Genomic DNA, 23,149 nt, shown 5'->3' with positions numbered 1-23,149 from the left:
AGGCCCGACCCTGCTTAGCTTCCGAGATCAGACGAGATTGGGCGCATTCAGGGTGGTATGGCCATAGACTCCCTTTCCAAACAGTGATTTATGGCCATGGCCACGTCAGGGTCAGACTGAAGCCAGGAGCTCAAAATTCCACCCAGATTTCCCACACAGGTGGCAGGGTGAGGGAGCCCCAAGCCCTTGGGAACTCCTCCACTGCCTGTCCAGGCACATGATCTGGAAGCTGGATTGGAAGCAGAGCAGCCAGTAGCCACACTGGGTGGCACTCTGAGCTGCTGGCACTGCAAATAGTGGCTTAATTGGCTGCATTAGTTAAAGGCATTAAAAGTCGGTGATGCATTGGTGGTTCCCAACCTGAGGTGACTTTCTCACCCGTGCTTTATCCCAGAGCCTAGATTGGGGTTTTTTTTCCTTGGGACAGTGATCATTTGGGACCAAGTCATTCTTAGTTGTAGGGGCAGTGGGGCATCCTGTGTGTCGTAGGATGTTTGGCAGCTCCCAGGCCTCTATGCTCCCAGCTCCTTGCAGTGTCAAGAATATTTACAGGGGCTGGCATGATGGCTCAACAGGTTAATCCTCCTTCTGCAAGCACCTGTATCACATGTGGGTGCTGGTTCATGTCCTGGTTGTTCCACTTTCCATCCAGCTGTTTGCTTTTGGCCTGGGAAAGCAGCAGCAGAGGGTGGCTCAAGTCCTTGAGACCCTGCACCCACATGGGAAGCTGGGAAGAAGCTCTTTGCTCCCAGCTTCAGATCAGCTCAGCTCTGGTCTTTGCAATTACTTGGGTAGTGAACCAGCAGATGGAAGACCTTTCTTTGTTTCTTCCATCTATTCCTGTAAAAAATCTGCCTTCCAAAAAAGTAAATAAATAATAATACACACACACACACAAATGCAAACAAACAAAAGACAAGAAAGAAATATCTGTAGATGTTGCCAGCTCTTCCTTCAGCGAAAGCTTTGTCTCTAGGTGAGAGCTCCTGGCATGAGGGGAGCATCTGATCAGTGCTGGCACTGTGGGAAGGTCTGGGTTGCCCAGGAAGCCACATACAGATCCTGAAGTCCCCAGAGAGGAGGGAGCTAGAGCCAGGCTTGCTTGTGGAGTGTCACAACCACGTGGGGAAAGCACACATGTCGCAGGAATGCCAGTCACCCTTGCTTAATGCCTATGGCTGCCTCTGCTGGAGACAGCTCCCCGCTAGCACCCAGAGGCCTGGCCACATGGGCTGCGGTCCTCATTGCCTCTGACTCACACGGCATAGACAGTGGTGGAGAATGTTAACCATCAAAGGCTGTGTCTTTCGACTCCACCAAATCCCTGTGCAGTTAGCGAGTATCAGCTTGGTGATGAGTCAGTGACCATGAGGCCAAGTCCGACAGGGGCTCTGCTTATCATGCGTCTGTTGTAGGTCTGGCAGCACCCGGCTCGGGAGGGCAGAGAAGCAGCCAACAGGAAAGGAAGACAAGACACAGCATGTCTGTGTCTTTTCACTTGAGCCTGGGCTGCTTCCCCCTGGATGTCCTTCAGTCTCAGGTGCCTGTCTCTGTTACTGTTTTAAGACTTCCATTTATTTTTCGCTTTATTTGAAAGAAAAAATTGACATAGCATCAGAGACTTAAAAAAAGTGTATTAGCTATCTGTTTGCTTAGGATGTGTCTACTCTGGGAGGGTGGAGGAGTTATAATGGAGATTCAGTGTTTTTTTATTCAAATATTTTATTTTTATTGGAAAAAAGATTTACACAGAGGAGAGATAGAAAGAAAAAGATCTTCTATGCAGAAGATTCATTGGTTCATTCCCCAAATGGCTGCAACAGCCAGAGCTGAGTCAATCCAAAGGCAAGAATTTTTCCAAGTCCCCAACGCTGGTGCAAGGTCCCAAGGCTTTAGGCCATCCTCCAGTGCTTTCCTAGACCACAGGCAGGGAGCTGGATGGGAAGTGGAGCAGCCGGGCCATGAACCAGTGCCCATATGGGATGCTGGTGCTTGCAAAAGGAGGATTAACTTGTTGAGTTATCATGCTGGACCACCCCCCCGCCAGACACACACACACCAAGATTTAGTGTTTTGATCCAAACTGAATCACAGGCATGCGCTGAGCTCCAATGTCTTCCTCAGCATAATGGGAGTGTAAATATTGCCTCAGAGTATATGAGTGTGTTTATCTGTATGTGTGTGAACAGCAGGTGCTTAGCACAGATTAAAATAAAATTTGGTAGAACACCCCAGTCCAGAAACACCCCAGGCCTCCTCCCTCACCCACTCTTGCTACACCTGCTGACAGAGGCATGTGCCCACAGAAGCCTCCCCGCAGCCCTCCTGACACCTTCTCCCCTCCGCCGCAGGTGCCATGCTACTCCTACGGGCAGAAGCTATCCAAGCTGGCCATCCTGAGGATCGCCTGTAACTACATCCTGTCCCTGGCACGGCTGGCTGACCTGGACTACAGCGCAGACCATAGCAACCTTAGCTTCTCCGAGTGTGTGCAGCGCTGCACCCGCACCTTGCAGGCTGAGGGACGCGCCAAGAAACGCAAGGTACTCAGCCGCCATTGCTGCCCCAGGGGTAGTGGTCTCCGGGGAGGACAGAAGAGGCAGGGCAAGGAGCTTGGGGGACATGCTGCCTGGGCTCGGGATTCCAAAGGGATGCGGGTCTCCTTGCATGCCTGGAATTGTGGGAGGGACCCTGCCTGGGTTATGAAGCTGCTGGGGTCTCTGGGTCCTGGCTCTGCTCGGCAATTAAATGAAACCCTTTCTGATCTTGTGGGCTTCAGTGCTGAGTTTCCTGCATGGCCCTGATGTGTGTCCAATCAGGACTGGATTCTCCTGAGTGGTATGACAGTCTGGGAGAGCCCGTCAGCAGGCTTGGGAAAGGTGACTTAGTTGAAGTCCAATCCTGAGGCTGTGTATTAAGGTGGGTGATCGGCATCGTTTCGTTCACTTGTTCATCCCTCCCTCCTAGAGCGATTGTCTAAGCCCTAAGCATACACCAAGCAACCCAGGCAGGGGCATAAAGACCACAAGCCAGATTCTGGGTGCCACGCTCACAGATTGGTCAGGGAGACGCTTGTGCAGAGATGAAGGTGGGAAAGATCGGCTTGTGCTGTGGAAGGGTGAGGCAAGGGCAGGAGCAGGCCCGGTGCGTTAGGGACAGAGCAGCTGCTGAGCGAAGGGGCATCTCAGGCCGTGGAGTTTGCACTGGGGCTAGGGGAACAGCTGGGAGACACCACCAGGCAGGTGAGGCAGGGCTGAAGGCAGTCTGATGTGTGTGCAGGGGGAAGGGGGTGGGCATGGCTGCTGCTTTGGGTGTTTCTGGTCTGGGCTCAGTGCAGCCTTCTGGAGTAGCCGGAAGGAGACAGATCCAGCATGAATGGGGCCTGTCTGTGAGCAGAAGGAGCCTCCTGCCCTGTATGTTCCCAGAACCAGCTGGCATCCTTTGCGTAGCCCTCCTGCTGACTTTTTCCTTCCTGATCTTCCTGGTCCTCTCTTACCTCCCCTCCTCCACCTTGGACAGGCCTGTCTGGGGGCTCTGCAGTTCTCCCAGGCTCCCCACCCCAGAGCCTTGGGCGGGGAGGCCCTCTGTAGAGGGTCCCAGGCCATCACCAGGGTGGATCTCCTTGCCTCCTCGCCAGCAGCAGCCCCCTGCCCTGTGGTGGGGACAGTGGCTGCATCGGCTGCTGCAGTAATTCCGCTTTGCATTCCTGGAAGTGATTTAATGCGGACCAATTAGATGAACTTCTCATCAAGAGAGTGAGAGAGGAAGCGCCCCTGCCTGCTCTGGCCCCCCTCCCATCCTCTGGGGAGTGACGCCCGCCTGGGTAAATTAAGGGCATGATTGATGGCTCCGTGCGGCGCACACTGTGACAAAGGGGATTTGTAAACTCTCCATGAACTTCCCCTGGCATTCTGCCCTGTCTGTCCTTCAGCCCCTCTGTCAGTCAGTCCAGGCTGTGGATGGGCAGCAGGGGGGCACCCTCCCTTTCTGCCCCTGCCTGTCCCCCTTTTCCCACCCTGGAGGCAGACCATGGAATCCTTGATTGGGGCAGACAGTGTCATGAGCTGGAGGCCAGGGAGAGGAAGGCAGAACCGAGCGTTGGGTTTCCCTGAGATGTCCTTAAACCTCAGCCCCTTGAAGCCGTCCCCCTGTTCCCTGCCCTAGAGTCTGGTCCAGCCTGCCCAATGCACAGGTTGGGAGATTGAAGTGCTGGATGGTGGTTAAAACGCATCAGAAAACCCAGCCCTGGGTTTGAATGAGTGGGGCTCACAAGGCATGCACGTGGTCTGAACTCACTCCTCCTGTGGGGCCTGCTGAGCCGGTGACAGAGCCTCGGAGGGGAATCTTGGGCTGCAGTGGACGGTGTGGGATGGGAACACGTGTGTCCTGTCTAGCCTGCCTCTAGTCTTGACATCTCTTCCCCCATCTGCCCGCTTGCCCCCGACCCTAGTTCAGGCCTGGGGTCTTGTTTGTCCCCTGCCCTCAGACTTGGAGCCCACCTAGCTGGGAGTGTGGGAGTGGTCCTTGCCCTGCTTACCTGCATGGTCTGGCATACTCAAATCCAGTCCTCAGCAGTGGCATACCTCCCGCTTGGGCAGATTTAGGAGTCACAGGGAGCAACGTGTTCAACTCCAGCCCTTCCCAGGCCAGGCCCTACCCCTCAGTAGGACCACCGCAGCCTTTCCTAGGTGTGGCTCCAGGGGCATCCCAGGAGCCAAGCCTTTTGTCCTCAGGCCCCCAAGCCACTCCCTCCAGGTTCTTGGAGTCCTTGACCATGAATTGTCATCCTGTTGAGCCCTGCCCCTCCTTCGCTGCTCCCTCTGTGAGCAGCTCTTGACACTGACGGTGATCCTGGCACGTGGAGGCAGCACAGGTGCACTGTTGCTCCCTGCCCTGCCAGCCAGCCAGCAGCACCTGTGCAGGGGTGAGCAAGGAGCAGCCAGGAAGAACCCTGGCTCCCCTCATGAGTCTGCAGCCTTGAGGGCCACGCCAAAGCACAGGGAATCTGCTGCAGTGAGAGAGTGAGATCAGGAACCTGGTTCCCCGGGGGCCAGTGTGTCCTTCCTGGCTCAGGAGGCAGGTCCGTGGGTCTGGATTAGCAGGGTGTGTGTGTTGGGGAAGGGAAGCTCCATGCCATTTGCCATTGGTGTTGCCTAAGAGAAGACCCCAGGATCGGGTGCTTGGGGGTCCACTCTGATTCTGACTGGCGTGAGAGGGATACACTTTCTCTTTAGTCTGTATTCCCCTGACTGCAGGCTATTACGTCCTTCCTGGCTGTTGGGTGCTAAGGTTCTTTTCTTGTTCTTTCTTTTGGGAGATGAGGTGACCCCCAGAGCCTACTTGATCTTCAGGTCCTTCTTCCCTGGACCTGGACCCACTCCATATCTGTAGTCTTGAAGGCCAGTCCCATAAAGCAATTCTGGATGAGTGTGTGACAGCTTGGCATTCCCCTTCCCCCATTCCAGTCTGCTTTGTGTTCCTTGTACAGACTGGGTAGCATAGAAAGAAGGCAGGTTGGTTTGGACCCACAGTTGTACAGAGTGGCAAATCCAAGGGCATGTCCCTGGCCCTGGTGAGGACCTTCGTGCTGCATCATGACACAGCAGACGGCATCCCATGCTGAGGCAGTGCAGGGAGCCAGCTCTTGCCCCTCTTCCTGTAAAGCTCCCCCATGCTGCGGAGGCCTCACTCCCCTGACCATGCTGCTCCGAATGCCCTCTGAACACCATTAATGCATGAATGTGGGGACCAAGGTTTCTGCACTGAACTTTGGGGGAATGCAGTTAAACTCTAGCTCTGTGGCCTTGACCAGGGATGGAAGTTACAGGCAGAAGGAGTGACTCCAGCCATGCACCTGTCATATAGCCTTACTGGAGGCTGAGGAGCCACAGTCTGCGACCTGAAGGCTGCTGGGCGGGTGTCTGCCGTGGAAACTGTGGAGCTGCGAAGCTCAAGGCTTTCGCCACTGGGACTCAGAATGAATTGAGCTGTTCGCAGGTACCAGGGAGGCTGGTTGTTCCTCCTGCAGGGTGCTGTGCTAAGATATGGAACTCAGTTTCTGATGAGCTGCCCTGTCCCTCCAGGTCTGAGTTAAGAGCAGAATTGCAGGTGAGCTTGTTTCATGGCCAGGTGCATCCTTTGGGGCTGGGATGAGGAGACCCACATCCTTTGATCAGGCAGTTCTCCTATTCTGGGCCTCCCAGGCCTTGGTGTAGAGGGTTCAGAGCCCCCCTGGGAAGCCTCCCCCCATGGGACCAAGCCCAAGTCGGAGGCCACCCGGCAGAAAGAGTAGAAGGAGTGGACAGCTCTGGGGCCGTTGAGCCCTGACTCCAGCTGCAGCTGAAGATAAAGTGCACATTAAGTACCTGGCTCCCAGCCATATTTCTGCAGCTCCTGTTTCAAAGCTTCTGAGGACGACGAGGAGGGAAGAGAGGAAGAGGAGGAGGCAGAACTGTTCTTGCACACCTGGATGGGGTGGGTCCCACACTCTGTACACCTTGCACACCTGGGCTGGACCTGCAGAGTAGAAAGGAGCCCTTGTCTCACAGTGTAGGGCATCACTGAGTAATAACAGCAGCAGTGGTCTGAGCCTGGGCCAGTGGAACCATGTGTGAGTCCTGTCCTCAGGTGGTTCATAGATGCCAGGCTGGGGCATGGCCCAGAGGCTCAGGCAGCAAGGGAGGCCCCAGGAGTGGGTGCCTGCAGCCACCTGGGTGTTTTGAAAGTTGCTACAGAGATCAGAGTGCCCTAGAGTACAGATGGCATGTGACCTTCAGGGAACAGGGGTCACATGCCAAGTTTGGACTTGGTGCTTTCAATGGCTGCATCGACTCCTCCCACCAACTCATCCCTCCTGGTCAGAACTGGTGTGATTCTGAACCACGAAGCTCAGTCTCTGAGAGCCTGGGGAACCTGCCTGCGACCACCTGGCCAGCAAGGGAGCTGTGCTTGTCACCTCTCACTGGCCTGTCCTCTTGTAGGTGGGCTAGTGGGTTGGAGGGGCTTCTTGTTTCCCCAACCTCTGGGACAAGTCACTGAGTTAAAAGCCATTTGCTTTCAGAGCCCATAGAATCCATCTTACACTGGGCAAGGAGGGAAAGAGGCAGGGAGTGGGGCAGGGATGGGAAATCACCATCAAATTTCCTTTGAGTTGTAAAAATGGCTGTGATTTATTTATTTATTTTTTTTCTGGCATTCCAATGACACAGACGTTTGTCACCAGCTGTTTGTTCTAACATGGAGAGTGCTCGCTCAGCTGCTCTTTCTCCTCTCACAATTGACACTGGAAGGCCCAGTGTCTGGCAGGGGCAAAGTGAGGCGGGGAGGATCATTAGTGGGGCAGTTCCCAGGTGGACTGAGCTGGTGGTCCCCTCAGGGTGGCATGGGGGTTTTCTGTGTCCCCTTCCTTTTTTCGGATTGCTCTCCCCACGCCCTGACAGGTGCTCACACTTCCCCACCCTTCCTTGACCACACATTGGGGAACATCTGCAAGTGTGGGCCTTATACACAATGAGCAAGAGCTGAACTGTCATGCTCGGAGAAGACAGTGACATGGACAGTCCCTTCTGACTGCCTCAGGAAGGCTGAGCAGCTCCCCCAACCCTGGCCCCCTGCATCTTGTCTTTGCACCAAGACCCCCTACCCACCCAAGTGTGGAAGCACCTGCAGGGGCACAGCAAGCACCAACCCCTGAGAACAGAGTTGTAGCTTGATTGGAAGGCCAGGATGGCGCAGCTGAGCCAAGATCTGAGCCACAGTGGGTGAGTGGGCAGACAAGGACCCAGGCTTCTGCCCTTGACCCCTTGATCACTGCCGCTTAGACCCTGGCTCCTGCACCATCATTTGGGACCAACATGTGACCTGTGCTGCAGCCCCTGCTTTCCAAGCATGTGAGTTCTCCTAAAGCTTGCCTCACCCCAGGTTGTAAAATGGTACTAATAAGTAGGGACCCCTCCCTCAACCAAGCAGTCATATCAACTACATGGTGAGCACCATGTGTACCTCACCCACCTGTCCTACCCTTCAAGGACTGCCTCCTGTGTTAGAGGAGAAGGCAGGAGATGGGCTGTCACTTGGCCAGCACCACACAGCTGGGGTGTGGCAGGGTCCCTTTCATCTCTCGGGTTCCAAACTCAGAACTCTTTAGCTCCCTGGGGCCTGCTTGCCCCTGCAGTTCACACGTGGCCCAGCACAGTGGTGGCCTGCGCCTGGGGATAGTGTGTGGCTCCTAGATGCCCAGTGTGGTGCCCCTCGCCTAGAGCTCCAGCTCTTGCATAAGTAGCGTGCGGAGGCTTCATTTAGCCATGGGGAGTCAGGAGCCTGCTGCTGCTGCTGGTGGTGGTGAGGGACCAGGCAGGGCTGGGGGCAGTATGGGGGAGGCATCATCAACTCTGAGCACCACCCCCAGGGAGGACAGCACCACCAGCAGAGCCTGCCACCGGGTGAAGTCGCCTGGCAGCCTGGGACTGCAGCTGGGAGCACGCCTGGTTCCCATTGGGGCGCTGTGGTTTTGATTAGTGGAGCTGCTGGAGCTGCTCGGGCGGGCCTGCCTGCCTGCCTGCCTGCGGTGAGGCCCTGGGAACAGCGGGTCCCCCTCCCCCGCCCTTCTCTGCCCCCCCTCCTGGCAGCCCCAGACTCCAGATGTTCCGAGCGCTCGCTGGGAAGGCCTGCTGGCGCCACGGAGGGCAGAGGGCAGGGAAAGCACGCGAGCTGGAAGCCCAAGCACTCAGTCACCGCAGGCCTTGGCAGCCTGCCCGGCCCTCTGCTGGCACATTCCCCAGCTCTCCCCTGGCCATCTGTTCCCAAAAAACCCTTTCAGAGCCTCATCATCACTCAGCCTGCAACAGCGCGAGCAGCTGGTGTGGAGGCAGCAGGGGAAAGCGTGCAAAAGGCTCTTTGTGAGAGAGGAAACGCGCTTATGAACACAGGGCTGGCCGCCGTAAAAGCTGGCGGCTGGAATTCGGGCTGCCTGGGCGCCGCCGCCACCACCCGCCCGTGGTCCCCTGACTTTTTATCTCTGGTTTGTGTGTATTTTTTCCCCTCCTTTGTTTGCTTTTCATATTGTTTCTTCCTTTTCTTAACACCAATGGTGACTATGTTTTCTCCTCTACACTGCCTGCCCGAAGGCTACCTAATTAGTTTCCTGAACTCTGCTATACTTTATTTTTTTTCTCTCTTCCTCCCTATCTTTGAGCTGTTCACACGAGGGGTGACTGCTTTCTCCAGAGCTGGGGACAGATGAGCGAGAAGGGGCCTCGGAGGGCACGGAACAGCTGGAAGGCAGGTCTGCCCAGGTTGGGGTTCCTCTCCAGTCAGTCAGTCCTCACCCTGCCCAGGCATGCTCAAGCAAGGTGGGACAAGATCATCACAGAATCCAGAGGGAGCTCAGCCACATTCATCGAGTCGCCCGGGCCCCACAGCTGACTGCAGTATGACACCAAGCCTTTTTAAAGAACCGGCTGCTGCTGCGGCTGCCAAGGCTTCTGGGAGACGTCTGCTTGGAGTCTCTGGGCACCTCCTTGGGACAGTCACCCAGTGGCCTGTGTCAGGGAAGGGGAAATGGGGGGGCTGTTGATGTAGGCTTCTGGGCTCCAGGGCTAGCAGCTGGGAGGTGGACCCTGATAGGGGGAAGGAGAAAAGAGTGGGCCCTGGCAGCCTCAGCCTCGCTCACACCCCTGGGGACCCTTCAGGAGGAGCTGCCAGGCGCTGCCAGGTGTCAGATGTGAATGGGGGCAGGGAGTAGCGGGAACACTCCGGGCAAGAACAAGGGCCTGGAGTTTCTGCTTTGCTTTCTCAGTCCCCTGCACCCCTTTTCCATTGCTCACTCTCCCCCGCCCCATCCCAGCATCCCCTCACTCCAGCTGAAAAAAAAAAAAAAAGCGCCTGTCAGGGGCACCATGTGGGTGGCCAGCTTTTCCCCAGCCTGGGATTTGGGGCTTTGGAGGGAGTTTTGCATTTTGCGTGTGCTTTATCCAGACCGCTGCACTTTATTCCTCTTGCTTCGCTCCCTGCTTTCCCCCGCAGGGCCCAATCCTCATGTTGATTCCCAACATGCTCGGGTCTACTCAGCTCACTTTCCCCAAGGCTGTCTGCCTGGCCTACCCGCATGTGCACCAGAGGGACCTTTAGGGGCTGGGTGCCCAGGTGGCCTTGCCCCCTCCCACAGCCTGTGGACTCACCTGGAGGTGCCTTGGGGATTTGTCCGGGGTATGGATGGCTCAAAGGGTGAGAACTCTGAAGGTCTCTGCTCTGTCCACACTTCTGCCCTCTGCCCAGGGCCTCCTGTCCCTGCAGAAGTCAGGCTTTGTGGAGCCCAAGGAAAGGACACTACCTTCAGGCCCCCAAGCAGCCACAGCTGGCCTAGTACCCCCTGGGAATGCTAGGGCACAAGGGGACGGGCAAAGAGAGGACAGCTCTGCCTAGCACTCAGTCTTTGTACCTTGCACAGTGAAAAATGTGGGATGGGGAGGGCAGCAGGTCCCGGGACCACCATCTGGCCAGGGAGAGGTCACCCCCTTCCTGCTTTTGCTGCTCTTACGCCTGCGGGGAAACTATTGTCTTTCTTGAGCTCCCAGGATAAATGCTCCAGATTGCCAGGCAGGGAGCTAGTCCCTCCTTTTGCTGGTTCACTACCCAAATAAATGGCTACAACAGCCAGAGATGAGCTGATCTGAAGCTGGGAGTTAGGAACCTCTTCCAGGTCTCCCATGTGGGTGCAGAGTCCTAAGGATTTGGGTCATCCTCTGCTGTTTTCCCAGGCCACAAATTGGGAACTGGATCAAAATTAAACAGCCAGGACTCAAATCAGTGCTCATATGGGATGCAGGTGGAGAATTAGCCTGATATGCCACTGCACCGACCCCACTAGTCCATCCTTCAAGCCTGTCCTGTTTTGCTGCCCAGAACTGGTGGCTGCCTGGGGCCTGTCCCTGTCGTCTTCACCCCTTACCGGGCACTCTCCTGCTCTGCCTGCCCTCACAGCAGCCCCTGCTCAGGAACCCCCAGGGGCTTCCCGTAGCCAGCAGATGAGGTCAGACTAGCAGGCCACCTGACCGTCTCCCCCATCAGGTGACCTGGCCCCAGTCTGTCACTCCCATGTCCCAGATTACTCTCCAGCAGTGCAGAGCTCTGGGCTCCCAGGAACTATTTTTGGCCTATGCACTCATGCCTTCCTTCTGCCTGGAGTGCCCTTCGGCCCATCTGTCTGGCAAACTCATGCTCGTTCTGGACCAAGGCTCGCCTCCTTCTTGACCCCTAGCCCATGGCTCAGCCACCACCACCGCCACCCTGCCCTTTGCCCTTAGAGGAGGGAGTGCACACTCTAATTCAGGACGGCGTCATGTGATGAACCGCAAAGCACGACATAAAATCCGAGACTGTGCTATCCTCCCTGTGTGATAGATGAGCCGTCGTGACGTGGCACTACATTATATTTTTAGGTGGGACGTAATGTGATGGATTGCATGATGTGATACGACATCTGTCAGACCGCATTGCATGGTGCTGGTTTTGTGCCTGCTTCTTGCTGGACTCTTGTGAGACTTTTCATGTCTGCCTCCCATATTAGCGGGCCCCCGGGATGATGACGTACCAGGCCTTCCACTTCTGTTCACGCAGGAGGGCTGAAATTACCATACTCAAGCCAAGGGCTCCAGAAAGGGAACCTGGCCAGGGAAAGGTCCTCTGGCTCCCCTGGGGTTAGATATTTTCCTGTTCTATTGAGACAAGGATAAGCTTTTTGTTTCAGTTTGTGAAAGTTGCTCAAAGCAGCAGTTTAAACTATGTTATAGTTTTGAAGGCTGGAGAAAGGCAGCCAGCGACTCCTTGGGTCTCTGCCTCATGGCTGCACAGAGGCTGCCATAGCACTGACCACTACAGCTCAAGCTACATCCAGGGTAGGGAATCATGCTGGGATAGCATTGTTTTTCTCACTAGTGGGGGTCAACCCTGCTCACACTTCCTTTACCTTAAATGTGACAAAAATAGGAAAACCTGTGAGCTAGGGGCAGCAGGGTCAATGGCCACATGGCTCATCTCAGCCACCTGGTGGTGGTGGATGGTGGTGATGGGGCTGGGGAGGGCGGTTTTCTGGTCACAGGGCTGCCCAGAGCCTTAGCTGCTTGTCAGAGCCCTGCTTCCGTGAGCTAGCCCAGTTGTCACCACTGGATGCAGATGGAGAGTGCCTGTCTGGTGGGAAGAGGGTACTGGAAGGCAGCTGGCAGCCTTCAGAGGAGCCCATTGCAGTTAGCCTGTATCCATTGTGCACAGCGCTGATGCTCTGCTGTCTTAGAGTGCCAGACCTTCTGGTCACCCTCATGAGGCTGGGCTAGCTCTCAGGCAGGAGAAGAAATGGGCATCCAATTCACCATCAGCTGCCTGGTTATGGCAAAGAAACAGACATAATAAAGAACAAAGCCAGAGATCCACAGGCGCCTGGAGCGGGTGGAGAAGGCTGGGACCTTGGAGTCCTGGTGGACTGCTGGACTTGACCTTGAGTTGCTAGGAGGAAGCTGAAGTACATCCTGGAACAACTGAGAAGACAGGGACTGCCTCAGTGATGCGGAGCAGGCTGCTGCAGGCTGTTAGAGCGCCCGGAAGCCTGAGGCTTCCTTGTCTGTGGCTGTGTGGGGCTGCTGCCCTGAGGGCGTGGGTGCTGCGCAGCTGGGCAGCCGGGCTGCGCGTTTCCTATGGGATTCCACCAAGTCTTGAATGGAGCCTGGCCTGGTCCCAGTACACATTTCCTGAAATAATGGAGGATCGGAAGTGGGAGAGAATGCACTTGTTGTCTGTGTCTGCCATAGATTGCTGATGGGCAGCTCCTTCGTGCCCATAGCGAGGGAGGCCCTGGCGATCGGGAGACGCCGTTTGTGTCCTGGGGTTTGCGATGGGCTGACGTGTCATGAGCAGACACACCGAGTACGTGGCTTTATGGTCTTGACCCTTCCTGACAAGCGCATGCAGTACACCTGATGTTATAAGTTCATAGGAAGAGGCTAAGACACAGAAAGGTTTAGGCAATTCGCTTCAGGTCCCACGGCTGGTAAAACGGAAAGTCAGGATTTCAACAGAGGCTGTCAGATGCCCTTCCTGCCATGGTTGACCACTGCGTCGTGTTGCCAGTGAACATGTGAGTGGAGACCTCTGTGTGTGTCTGTGTGCGTGTACCTGTGTGTGTGTGCAGCTGCACACATGCATGAATAAGAATCTGGTCTCTCCCCATTCCCAGCCTCTCCCTTGTGCAACTAGATGGTCTTACCACTGTGGACAAGCTAGTAGAGGTCCCGATGTCCCCTGCTGGATCCAGAACGTAGCTAGGGGAGGGGAGGAGTTGGGGGATGATAGAAAAGGGACATGTTTTTCTGGTCTTAAAATTTTATTTGCATGACATATACACTGTTTTTTGCTGAAATTTGTTTATGTGTGCTGTCTGCAAAGCTGGTGGCCTCTGTCAGCCACCCTGTATGTGCCACCACCCCCACCCTGGTCCTCAGCTATGCACAACTTAGCTCCCCTCCTTGTCATCTCACTGGGGTCTTTGCAGAGGCTGCAAAGGCCAGCATGTTGGCATTGACTGACCTGGCGCTGCCTGGCCACCCCCTGCTGTCCCTTTGTGGGAGGACAGATGCAGAGGAATGATGCAAGAAGACAGGCCTGCTGGGGTTCTTGGTGCTGGGGCTGGAGGTGTGTGTGTGTGTGTGTGTCTGGGAGGGTCCCATGTCAGGACCCTCTGGGAGGGTACAAGAGCCAGAGCTTCCTCCGGCCCGGCTGAGCCACTGTCTGTCCAGCCGGTGACTCCCTTACAGCCTGGACTAAGGTCATGGGCCGTGGGAGCTGCTGGGTCTGGCAGAGCCATGTGCAAATTCAGTGGGGATGGCCAGCCAGCCTCCCAGGATGGGAAGCAGATGGGCAGCTGCAGCAGCTGTGTCCCAGGCCTCACTCGGGGCCAGCTTGTCCCCTCCAGGGCCCTGAACTGTGGGTGGGGTGGGGTGGGGGCCAAGAAAGATAAACTGACAGATGAGGAGAGACAAACAAAACAGAAGCCAAAGAACAGTTGGCACAGAGACTCAGAGCCCAGAGAGAGAGAAACAGACAGGAGGCTGGCGGCACGGTCTGCAGCTCCAGATGGTGGTAGCACGCCGTAGCTGTGGCCATGCCCACAGACTGTGGCTCTGGACTCCCACCCCGGCCACCTTCCCTTCGGCTGCAGGAGTGGGAGGCTGGGATGTTTCAGAACCAAGGAGGCGGCACCTGGATGGGGGCCTTGGGCACCCTCCGGCTTGGTTTGCCAGTGAGGGGGACACAATTGGCTCTTGGGATTGAGAGGTCTACCTTGCTCTGCCATATTCTGACCTGGCGATCTGCAAGATGGGAGCAGTGGGTGGCCCCTCCCAGGGTGTGCAGAGAAAGTTATGGCCAGGTGCCTGCGCCCAGCTTCCCCCGACACACGCACGGGCAGCATGGAGTGCGCATGCGCTTGCTTCTGTTGTCAGGCTGTGGGAGGACCAGGACACCAAGGGAGACACCCATGGGAGCTGGTAGAGTGGGTGAATGGTTTGGGTACTCAAGCCCACAGGAGTTCACAGCATGCTGGGGCTGTAGGAAGAGTCAAGATAAAGTGCCTGGAAATTCAGAGGAACTGGAGACGGGGACGTGGGGGGAGGTGAGGATCCTGCAACTCGTAGTGAGGGCTGGTGGGTAGGGCTAGGGTTGGGACTTGTCTTGGCCTGGCATGTCCTGCCAGAGGGTACAGGGACCTTGGGCAATGTAGGAATGCTTGCCCAGAGCACCTGGCTCTCAACCCTACCTCTGGCATCTCAGCACAGGAAGAGACCAGCTGCTCCCAACTGGAGAGTTCTGTGTGTCACCCACTGACTGAGGTTTGACCATATCTTGTTCTCACCAAATTGGGGAGGGTGTTTGCTGGCCTGGGAAGCTGAGGCCTCTGGGAACCCTCCATCCCAGGGCAGTCTGGTCTTCTCTGGCCAGTGGCATTGAAAAGCACAGAAAAGGACTGGGCTGAATGCATGGCCTTGACCCATGTCAGCAACATGCCCAGTTTCTCTCTCCCTGGGCCAAACTTCCAACTCCCGGTGCCTGTCTCAAAGCTGGCACCTTGTAGTAGTGAGTCAATCAATCTTAGCAGAAGTGACTTTTTCTGCACCCCACCCCTCACCCCTACCCTTGCAGATGCTAATGGTTCCCTGCAGATCTTGGCCATGGCTTTGAAACTCTTCAAGGCTGGGAACCTCCCACGGCCCTCCCGGCCTGGACACAGTGTGATCCTTGATTCACACCATGTTCCCGCCCTCAGCAACCAGCAGCCAACTCCAGCTGCTCATAAATTTCCTGCCTGTCACCCATGGCGCCCGAGGCCAGGCGGGGCAGGCGGCGCTGCGGGCAGACTGGCCCCTACCTGCTTCCAGTTCCCTGGGAAGCTTGGAGGCTAGCAGCCTAGGCCTGTGCTTGTACCTAAAATAACCTCTTGCAAAGCCTGGCCCTCGGAGAGGCTGTGAAAACAGATCTGTCACATGAGATGAGTGGGCCTGCGGGTTAAAGCCCCAGCTGACAGTGGTGTTTGCACTGCACTGCGCAGCCTGTGTGCCATACTCCAGGTGCTTTCTTGAGCGCTAAAGTAGCTGGAGGGGGCTTCGGCAAGTTCGTGGGAAAGTGGAACTCAAGGATAATGCTCATTTCCATACACTTGTTGAAGCCCGCTGGGATATGCAGAAGCAATCATCCAAATGTTATCAGGGTTTTCTCTTGGTGAAGAGATGAAAAAAGTCATTGTTTTTCTTCTGTCCTCTCTGTATTCCCACCTTTCTCTATAATTAACACTATCTACATGATTTTAAAAAGATTAGCACAGGGCCTGGCACAGTAACCTAGTGGCTAAAGTCCTTGCCTTACATGCAGCAGTGGGGCCACGCTGGTTCGTGTCCTGGCTGCCCCACGGTTAGGTTTTAAAGTGCACTTAAAGTTCTTACAGTTCTTACAGTCACTTAAAGTTCCTAATGTTCTTATGTGCAGAAAATTTCCTGCAGCCAAGCCCTCTTTTCACAATTAGTTTACCACGAGCCAAAATAGCCAAAATCCCAGTCTCAGCGAGGTGCTTTGGGAGGTCCTTTTAGGAACGGGAGCGGGAGAGGGAGGGGGAGAAAACGAGAACGGACACGTTTCCTGCCATGCTGGCAGGATGGGGGACTGCCAGGGCAGGGGAAGGGGGCAAGATGGTGGACGGGGAGAGCCAGGTAAAAAGGGAAGGGCAGAGAAGAAGGAGGGCAGAGAAGGGAAGGGGGAGAGAGGAGAGAGAGAGGGCACACGTGGAAGTTCATCCTATATAATCCCGGTGAGCCTGGAAGGTGTGAGGGCACGGGAAATTGGTTGAGAGGAGGGGCTGTGGGCTGGCCCCAAGGACTGGTGACTGAAATTATCTGAGCCACAGGTAGGTGGATGGGAACTAGGGGGAAGGGCCCAAGAGAGATTGGGGGATGGGATTCTCAGGTGAGAGGCCATGAGGTTACGTCTCATTGGTGGATAACCGGAAAGTTGTGAATTTCGTGAGCTGTGGGAAAGGGGAAGCAGGAAGTGGCGGCAGATCCAAGACAGGATGTTCAAATAAGCCAGGAGCTTATGCTGGGTCTCCCACACAGGTGCAGGGGCCCAAGACTTTGGGCCATCCTCCACTGCTTTCCCAGGCCGTAAGCAGGAAGCAGGATCAGAAGTGGAGCAGCCAAGACACGGACCTGTGCCCATTTGGGATGCCGGTGCGTGCAAGAGGATGAGCCAGTTTGGCTATTCCGCCAGACCCTCTATTTTACTTTTAAAGTAACAGTTGATATGATTCCTCCTTTTTAGAGCAGACCAATTTAAAAAGAGCAGCTTTCAGGATGTCAAGCCATTGGAGATTTTTTCCCCCCAATTTGGTATCCAAATTGCTTAACTATAGGCAAATGTATCATTTGAAAGTGGTGACAAAATGGGTGAGGAGGTAAGTTGAGCATCGCAGAGTGATGTGACTTGGAAAGGCAAGCTAACTGAGAAGGAAGATAAAATGATTTTGCCAACGTTGCCAGAATGGTAAACTTGACTCCACTGTGGTACCCAGAAAGCACAGCACCCTGAAAGCCGGAGACAAGGTCAAGAATCCGGGGAGAGGGGAGAAGAGGGAGGATCAGAAATAATGAGAAACTGGAAGTGAGCAAAAACAGAAGGCAAGAGGCTGTTCCAAAGCTCACAACAGTTGCCCACAATTCCCCTGACGGTTCTACAGAGGTTTGATGCCAGGGCTCACTATATTCCATAGGGTATAAACGCTACAGGAAGGGAAATCCCCTTGTCTGGAAATCATCCCCAGCCTGGGTAGTAACGTAGGTAGGTTGGGTGCTGTGCTGGCACCGGTGTCCCTGGCAGTGAACCAAGCAGATCCCAGCCCTGTACTCGGGCACCATGACAGCAAGCGAGTGGACCGAGGGCAGGATAATGTCTCATGGCCATGAACTCAGGCAGCTCACTGCATTGACTGCTTCCACAGGATCGGGAGGGCTCATGCCAAAGGCCACTTCCTCTAGAGTAGCATTGGACCCTGTTTGGAGGACAGCTCCTGTGGTGAGGGCTGTGGGGCCGTAGCAACAGAGGTGCCCTGGAGGTTGGATGGCTGCAAGATGCTGTGCAAAGAAGGGAGCTGTGGGACAGTGTCACGTCACAGTGGGGAGTGCTTGCTTACACATACACACACCACTTAGGAAAGGGTATCATTGGCAGGCTTGTCTCCCATCCCTTAGCCATGGCTGATGACTGTTTGGTGTAGGGAGAGACAGCTGAACTAGGCTGGACCAGTCAGTCAGCTTCTTCCATTGGGTCTTCAGGGTTGGGATGCCTGGAGGCTGCGCTGCTGGGCAGGCAGGCAGGCAAGCAGGCAAGCAAACAGCGGTGGTGGCTCCCTGCACCGGCCCAGTGCTGTCACTGGCAGGTACCTGGAGGGCAGGGCCACAGGTTGCTGTTGCTAAGTGCTGTTAGTTCTTAGCTGCCTTCCCTGGGCCCCTGCTCAGGACCTCTGCAGTAGCCCCATTGAAGCCTCAAATAGACCCTCCTCTCCCAGAGGGAGGGAATGAACAATTGGAAAGTGCAGTTACAACACACACACACACACATTCTCTCTCTCTCTCTCTCTCACTCTCACTCTCTCTGTCTCTCCAAAGTGCAGTTTTACAACACACACACACATTCTCTCTCCCTCTCTTTCTCTGAAGACTTGCAAGGGCCTTGACCTTGCAGAACTTTTCAGAATCCTTCATTGGAAAGGCTAATATGCAAAGTGCCTTTCCAAGATAGTGCTTCCCACACTCCTGGCGGTGGTCTGCCAAGCACCCTTGGGGGCATGCTAATTTTCCTATGCCCCTCTCACAGTACATAAAGGTAAAGGGGTCACCTGAGGTCACGTGGCTGGACTCCTCCCCCCACAACCCGTACTCTGCAGGCCTCCTGGTGTCCTTCCCATCATGCCCTGTTGGCTTAGATGGCCACCACAGATGATGGGAATTCGGGTCCAGTGTAGACCCCAGGGATGGGATGGGCTCAAGAATCCTGTAGGTCAGGCTTTGGTGAGAAAGACACCCACGGCCTTCTCCCTGGCCCCTCCCGTGGGCACTGACCATTGCCACAGCAGGGAATGAGAGCTGGGCCCTCCCCACACCACAGGCAGGCAGGGCTGAACACGCTAGATCTCTAGGTCTGGCCGGCTAGCCGCCCGCACTGGGATGACGCGGGCAGTAAATCAGCTCCCGGGCCACAGCCCCAGTGCCATCCCCACGGGTTTCCTTTCCGCTTCTTAATCCTCTTCCTCAGACTCAGTAACGAAAAGCAGATTCCTGCTGGGGCCAGCCTTGCGCAGGGGAGCTCTGGGACTTACCACATCAGCGTGCCCCACCCGCCTCTCACTCTTCCCTCCTTAACCGCTACTCTATGCACTGGAGAAGACTGCCTCCCTCCCGCCCCCTTCACCCCAGCCCTTGCCTGCCCTACTGCTTGCAGCCTTGCCCTGTGAGGCTCCCCACCGCTCTCCTCCCTACCATCCCTGGTCTGTGGTTTACCAGGCCCTCCAACCTTGTGGTTTGGCTGTGGCCCAGCTCACTAAGCCTCCTACAGCCAGAGCAGCCCCTGGGTGGTAGGATCAACGCTGCTGTTCTGGATTCAGGTCCTGCCGCTGCCAACATCCCACACTTTCTTTCTTGGAGTCTGGGGTGGCTTTCCTGTGCCACAGGGAGCTCGTTGGAGGTGCCCGGCACATGTTTTACTTGAATAGGCATTTAGCTGTTTTGAGTGGGGTGGCAAGAATCGGCCGAGAGGGAGGATTGCGAGGGTCACGTTCGGGCCATGCTATACCGAGCTGAGGGGCTACTGCAGCCTCAGGGTGAGCCTGCAGCCCTCTCACAGCCTCCTGACCAGCAGCCCACACAGCCATCCCCGGGTAGCCCAGCCTACCCTCCTGTCAGTTTTTTTTCCAGAACAACACCAAGTGCAGGGCCACCTGGAACTTAAAAATGGTCAAGCCTGACAGTTCTCTGTGCTTCCTCCTACCTTGGGTTCTCAGAGATTCCAGGGCCCACCCCCTCAACACACACACCCCTGCTTCTGTCAGGCCCCCTTACCCAGCTTGTCCAGATAGTACCATGTTTCTCAGTTCTCCGTGTCTCAGAGCCAGACTTCATTCTTACCTCTGAGAAAGAAAGTGGGTGGGCTTCTCCAGCTGTGCCATTTATCAGATGGGAACACTGCGGTCCAGGGTCGTGAAATGGTCACCCAGCCAGCCAGTGGATGGACTGCAGCTGGAGTCAGCCTCTGGTTTAGCACTTTTGTCTCAACAGTAGAGGGGGCAAGGAGCCATAGGCCATGTCCATTCCAGTGGTAGGAGGAAGGGACGGGCCCCCAGTCTGCAGAGGAGCTGTAGCAGCCCAGGGTGGAGGTGGGCTTGGCTCTGGCAGCCCTCAGAGGCATCAGGTAACCCTGGGGACTGTAGTGACAGCACCGGGGTCCCTCTACTTCCTGTGGTCCTGTTTGCTTCTCTACGCCAACAGAAACAGCAGAGGTAGGGAGAGTGGTAGTCTGGGCCCTGCACCCCCAGCTGCTGCATTGCAGGTGCACAGGGGGTGCCCGTATGGGTGCCAGGGATTGTGAGGCAGTGCTGTGGGAGCCAGCGCCTGTGCAGGCATCTGGATGGGGAGCGGGGACTGCTTCTGCTGACTGCCAATTTCTTTCAGGAATGACCAGCCTGGGTGCCCGAGGACGCCTCCGTGGGCCTCTTTCTGGGGACGCTGAGCCCGCCAAACCCGACCTCTCTTGTCCAGTGCCACCACCACTGCCATTGTCATCTTACTCCGAGAAGCTGCCAGATGCCCAGTGTACCTGCTGCCTCTCAGGGCCAGACTGAAGCCGGCTCACACCCACCCCATCTCCCTATAACTGCCTGCATCACCCAAGCTCTTCCACAATGACTTGGCACTTTGTGCCTGTGCCTGGCACGGCAGGGAGAGGTCGGCCGTGTTCTTGCTCAGGGCCCAAGGGCTACACTGTCTGGAGGCAGAGGTCCATTGCCAAAGATTCCACAAAAACCCAGGACAGAACGGGTGTTGAGTCCAAGCGGGAAACCACAGCGCTGGCTCTGTCCCACCTGCTGCTGCCCATTTCAAGCCAAAGACGGGTCAGCGGTTCCACAAGAACTCATGGCGAGGGTGGTGGGGGACCTTGGCAACCATGGGCAGCACCTTCCCCTCTGGCGAAGGGGACAAGATGAACCTCTGAAGGAGCTATGGAGGGTTGCTGGAGGTGCCTGGAAGGGGCAGGAGTGGGGCTGGGCTCCCTGCCCTCTTTCTTCCCTCCTGCTGGCTGCCCAGGCCTCTGACCCTGATTGCTAGTGCTCCCTGGACCTAGGCTCAAGCATTCCCTAAAGAAAGGACATAGGGAAGAAAAGCTACATGGTCATCACTGCCCCATCCCTGCCCCGAGGGACTTGCCCTTCCCGGGGCTTCCCCACTGCAGGGCTGCCTAGCCCTTCCACCCCTTAGAGGGCCTGGCAGTTGGAGTAATGCCCTGTTTGGAGGCCTGCCGTCCATTACTGGTTGTACAGGCCTGGCAGAGGGAGGATGGGACCAGGGGGATGGGCCAGGGTGGGGGTGGAGAATAGGGGGAGGAAGCAAGTTCAAAGCCAAGGCTGGCTGCTTCCTTGTGCTCGAAAAGCCAAAGCTGTTCACATCTATGCTCCACCATCTGCTTCAAATTGAAGTAAAAGTCCCAACAGGTAACACAATGTCTGGCTTGGGTTGAGTGGGTTCTGTGGGTGACCCGGGCATGGGCCAGTTGTCAAGTGGGCACCTGTGATGCTCAGAGCCATGCCGGGAGTAGTGTGTGTAATTGAGTGTGAGTGTATGGTTCTGTGTGTGTTGCTGTATGAACGTGATTGTGTGATTGGCTGAGTATGTGTGTGTTAATGTCATTGTGTTCTAACTGAATGTGTGTGGCTCTGTGTATGTGTATGTGTATGTGTGTGTGAGTGTGGCTGTGTGTGCATGGTTGTGCAGCTCTGTGGCTGAGGCTATGTGTAACTGAGTGTGTTACTGTCAGTGCGTGGTAACTGAATGTGTGATTGTGTGGCTAAGTGTGTGTGGCTGTGAATATGTGGCTATGTGTGTGTATTTGTGACAGATAAGAGGGGTGGTGGAGGGCGTCCCCACCCTGGCCTCAGCCTGCACTGGCTACAGAGCCCTTTCCTCTTAGCACTGCAGTCTAAGCCACAGCTTGCAAGATGGAGACAGGAGTTATTCTTGCCATTTGACAGATGAGGAAATTGAGCCCACCCTGAGGAGACAGGAGCAGTGCACAGCAGAGCCCAGGCCCGAGCCACAATGGCTGCTGTCCCAGTCCTCTCTTACATGCTTCCTGCATCATGCTTGGCCCCAGCCCTGGGGCACTATGGGGCCTTGTCACATTGCTTTACCTCTGTGGGCTGGAGACACTGAGTAAGAAATCAGAAAGGATGGTCAGGGCAGGTGAGGCAAATGAGGCAGGGAGATGGGGCAGAGGCTGCAGCCACATGGTGTGGCGCATTCATTGGTTTATCCATGTTGCGGTCTCCTCTCTGCTCCTTGGTGTGCCAGGAGCATCTGCAGGTGGGGCTGACCGTGCATCGTGGCCTCCTGTTGCAGCACCCTCTGCCAGGGACCACAGTGCGTGGGCCGACTTTAATTCTCTGACTGGGCACAGGTCCTTGGAACTAAGGTTCCCTGGGACTCACCCAGGTGCACCAACAGCACCACTCAGTCACCCTCAGAGCCCCCCCAGGAACCCTGGCAGGGCTTGCTGGGAGAGCAAGAGACATACATTGAAACTACTGACCTACAAGGCCCCTCTGTGTGACAAGAAGGTGGGGTCCCCCATCCTGCTGCTGCGGCAGAAATCAGCCAGAGCCTCGCCTCCCTCCCCTGCCCTCTGCACACACCACCTCATCTTTGCCAAGCAGCTGCTGTTCCCTCTGAGCCCAGCTAAGCAGAGACAGGCAGGTCCCGTGGCCTGTGTGGTTCTGTGTGGGGAGAGGAACCCACAGATTCTGACACCCTCAGATGACTGCGATGCCTTCAGGAGCTTTAGGGAAGAGCAAGCAAATGCTCCCCGGACTCTCTTGGGATAGGGGCCACGGAGTTGGATCTTGAAGGATGAATACAAGTTTTCCAAGCACAGGGGTCAAAGTTTTCTGTGTACAGGTATTCAGTCCTGGTAGGACACTGCAGTCTCCCAAGGTCGTGCTTGAATGTTGTTATCAAGGGGTTTTTTTAAAATTTATTTAAAATGCAGAGTGACAGAGGTAAAGAGAGAGAGAGAGAGATCTATTTGCTAGTTTACCTCCAGACGGCTGCAATAACCAGATCTGAGGTCAAAGTCAGGAACCAGGAACTCCCATCTGTGTCCCCTGCAGGGGTGGCAGGGGCCCAAGCACTACCATGTGCTGCCTCCCCAGACAAGGAGAGTGAAGGAAGGTCCCTCTGCAGCTGTGCAAGCAGCCTCTGTGACAACATGGAGCTGCCAGGAGGCTGGCCAGGGGCTTGAGGTCACAGAACCAGCCTCAGGGGCTCCCCTTGCATCCTTCTGGGTTCCTTCCGGA

General features: G+C 55.8%; 1 protein-coding gene across 2 annotated transcripts in view; it reads left to right on the top strand.

Annotated features, from left to right (window-relative positions):
- Positions 1–21,009, top strand: part of ATOH8 (atonal bHLH transcription factor 8) — a 28,224-nt gene extending 7,215 nt beyond the window's left edge. Inside the window, exons 2-4 of one of the 2 annotated variants that reach the window (XM_058667673.1) lie at positions 2,352–2,543; positions 16,650–16,763; positions 20,256–21,009. In XM_058667673.1, coding sequence (XP_058523656.1) covers positions 2,352–2,543; positions 16,650–16,763; positions 20,256–20,261 — 312 coding nt within the window. In that variant the 3' untranslated portion in view covers positions 20,262–21,009. The remainder of the gene's footprint in view (positions 1–2,351; positions 2,544–16,649; positions 16,764–20,255) is intronic. The other variant, XM_058667674.1, reaches the window with a different exon arrangement.
- The last annotated feature ends 2,140 nt before the right edge of the window (positions 21,010–23,149 follow it).

The sequence above is a fragment of the Ochotona princeps genome, chromosome 8 (genome assembly GCF_030435755.1).
Source record: "Ochotona princeps isolate mOchPri1 chromosome 8, mOchPri1.hap1, whole genome shotgun sequence".
NCBI classification, from domain to species: Eukaryota; Metazoa; Chordata; class Mammalia; order Lagomorpha; family Ochotonidae; genus Ochotona; species Ochotona princeps.
The sequence above is the reverse complement of the archived record's forward strand: the minus strand, read 5'-3'. Positions and strand labels throughout refer to the sequence as shown.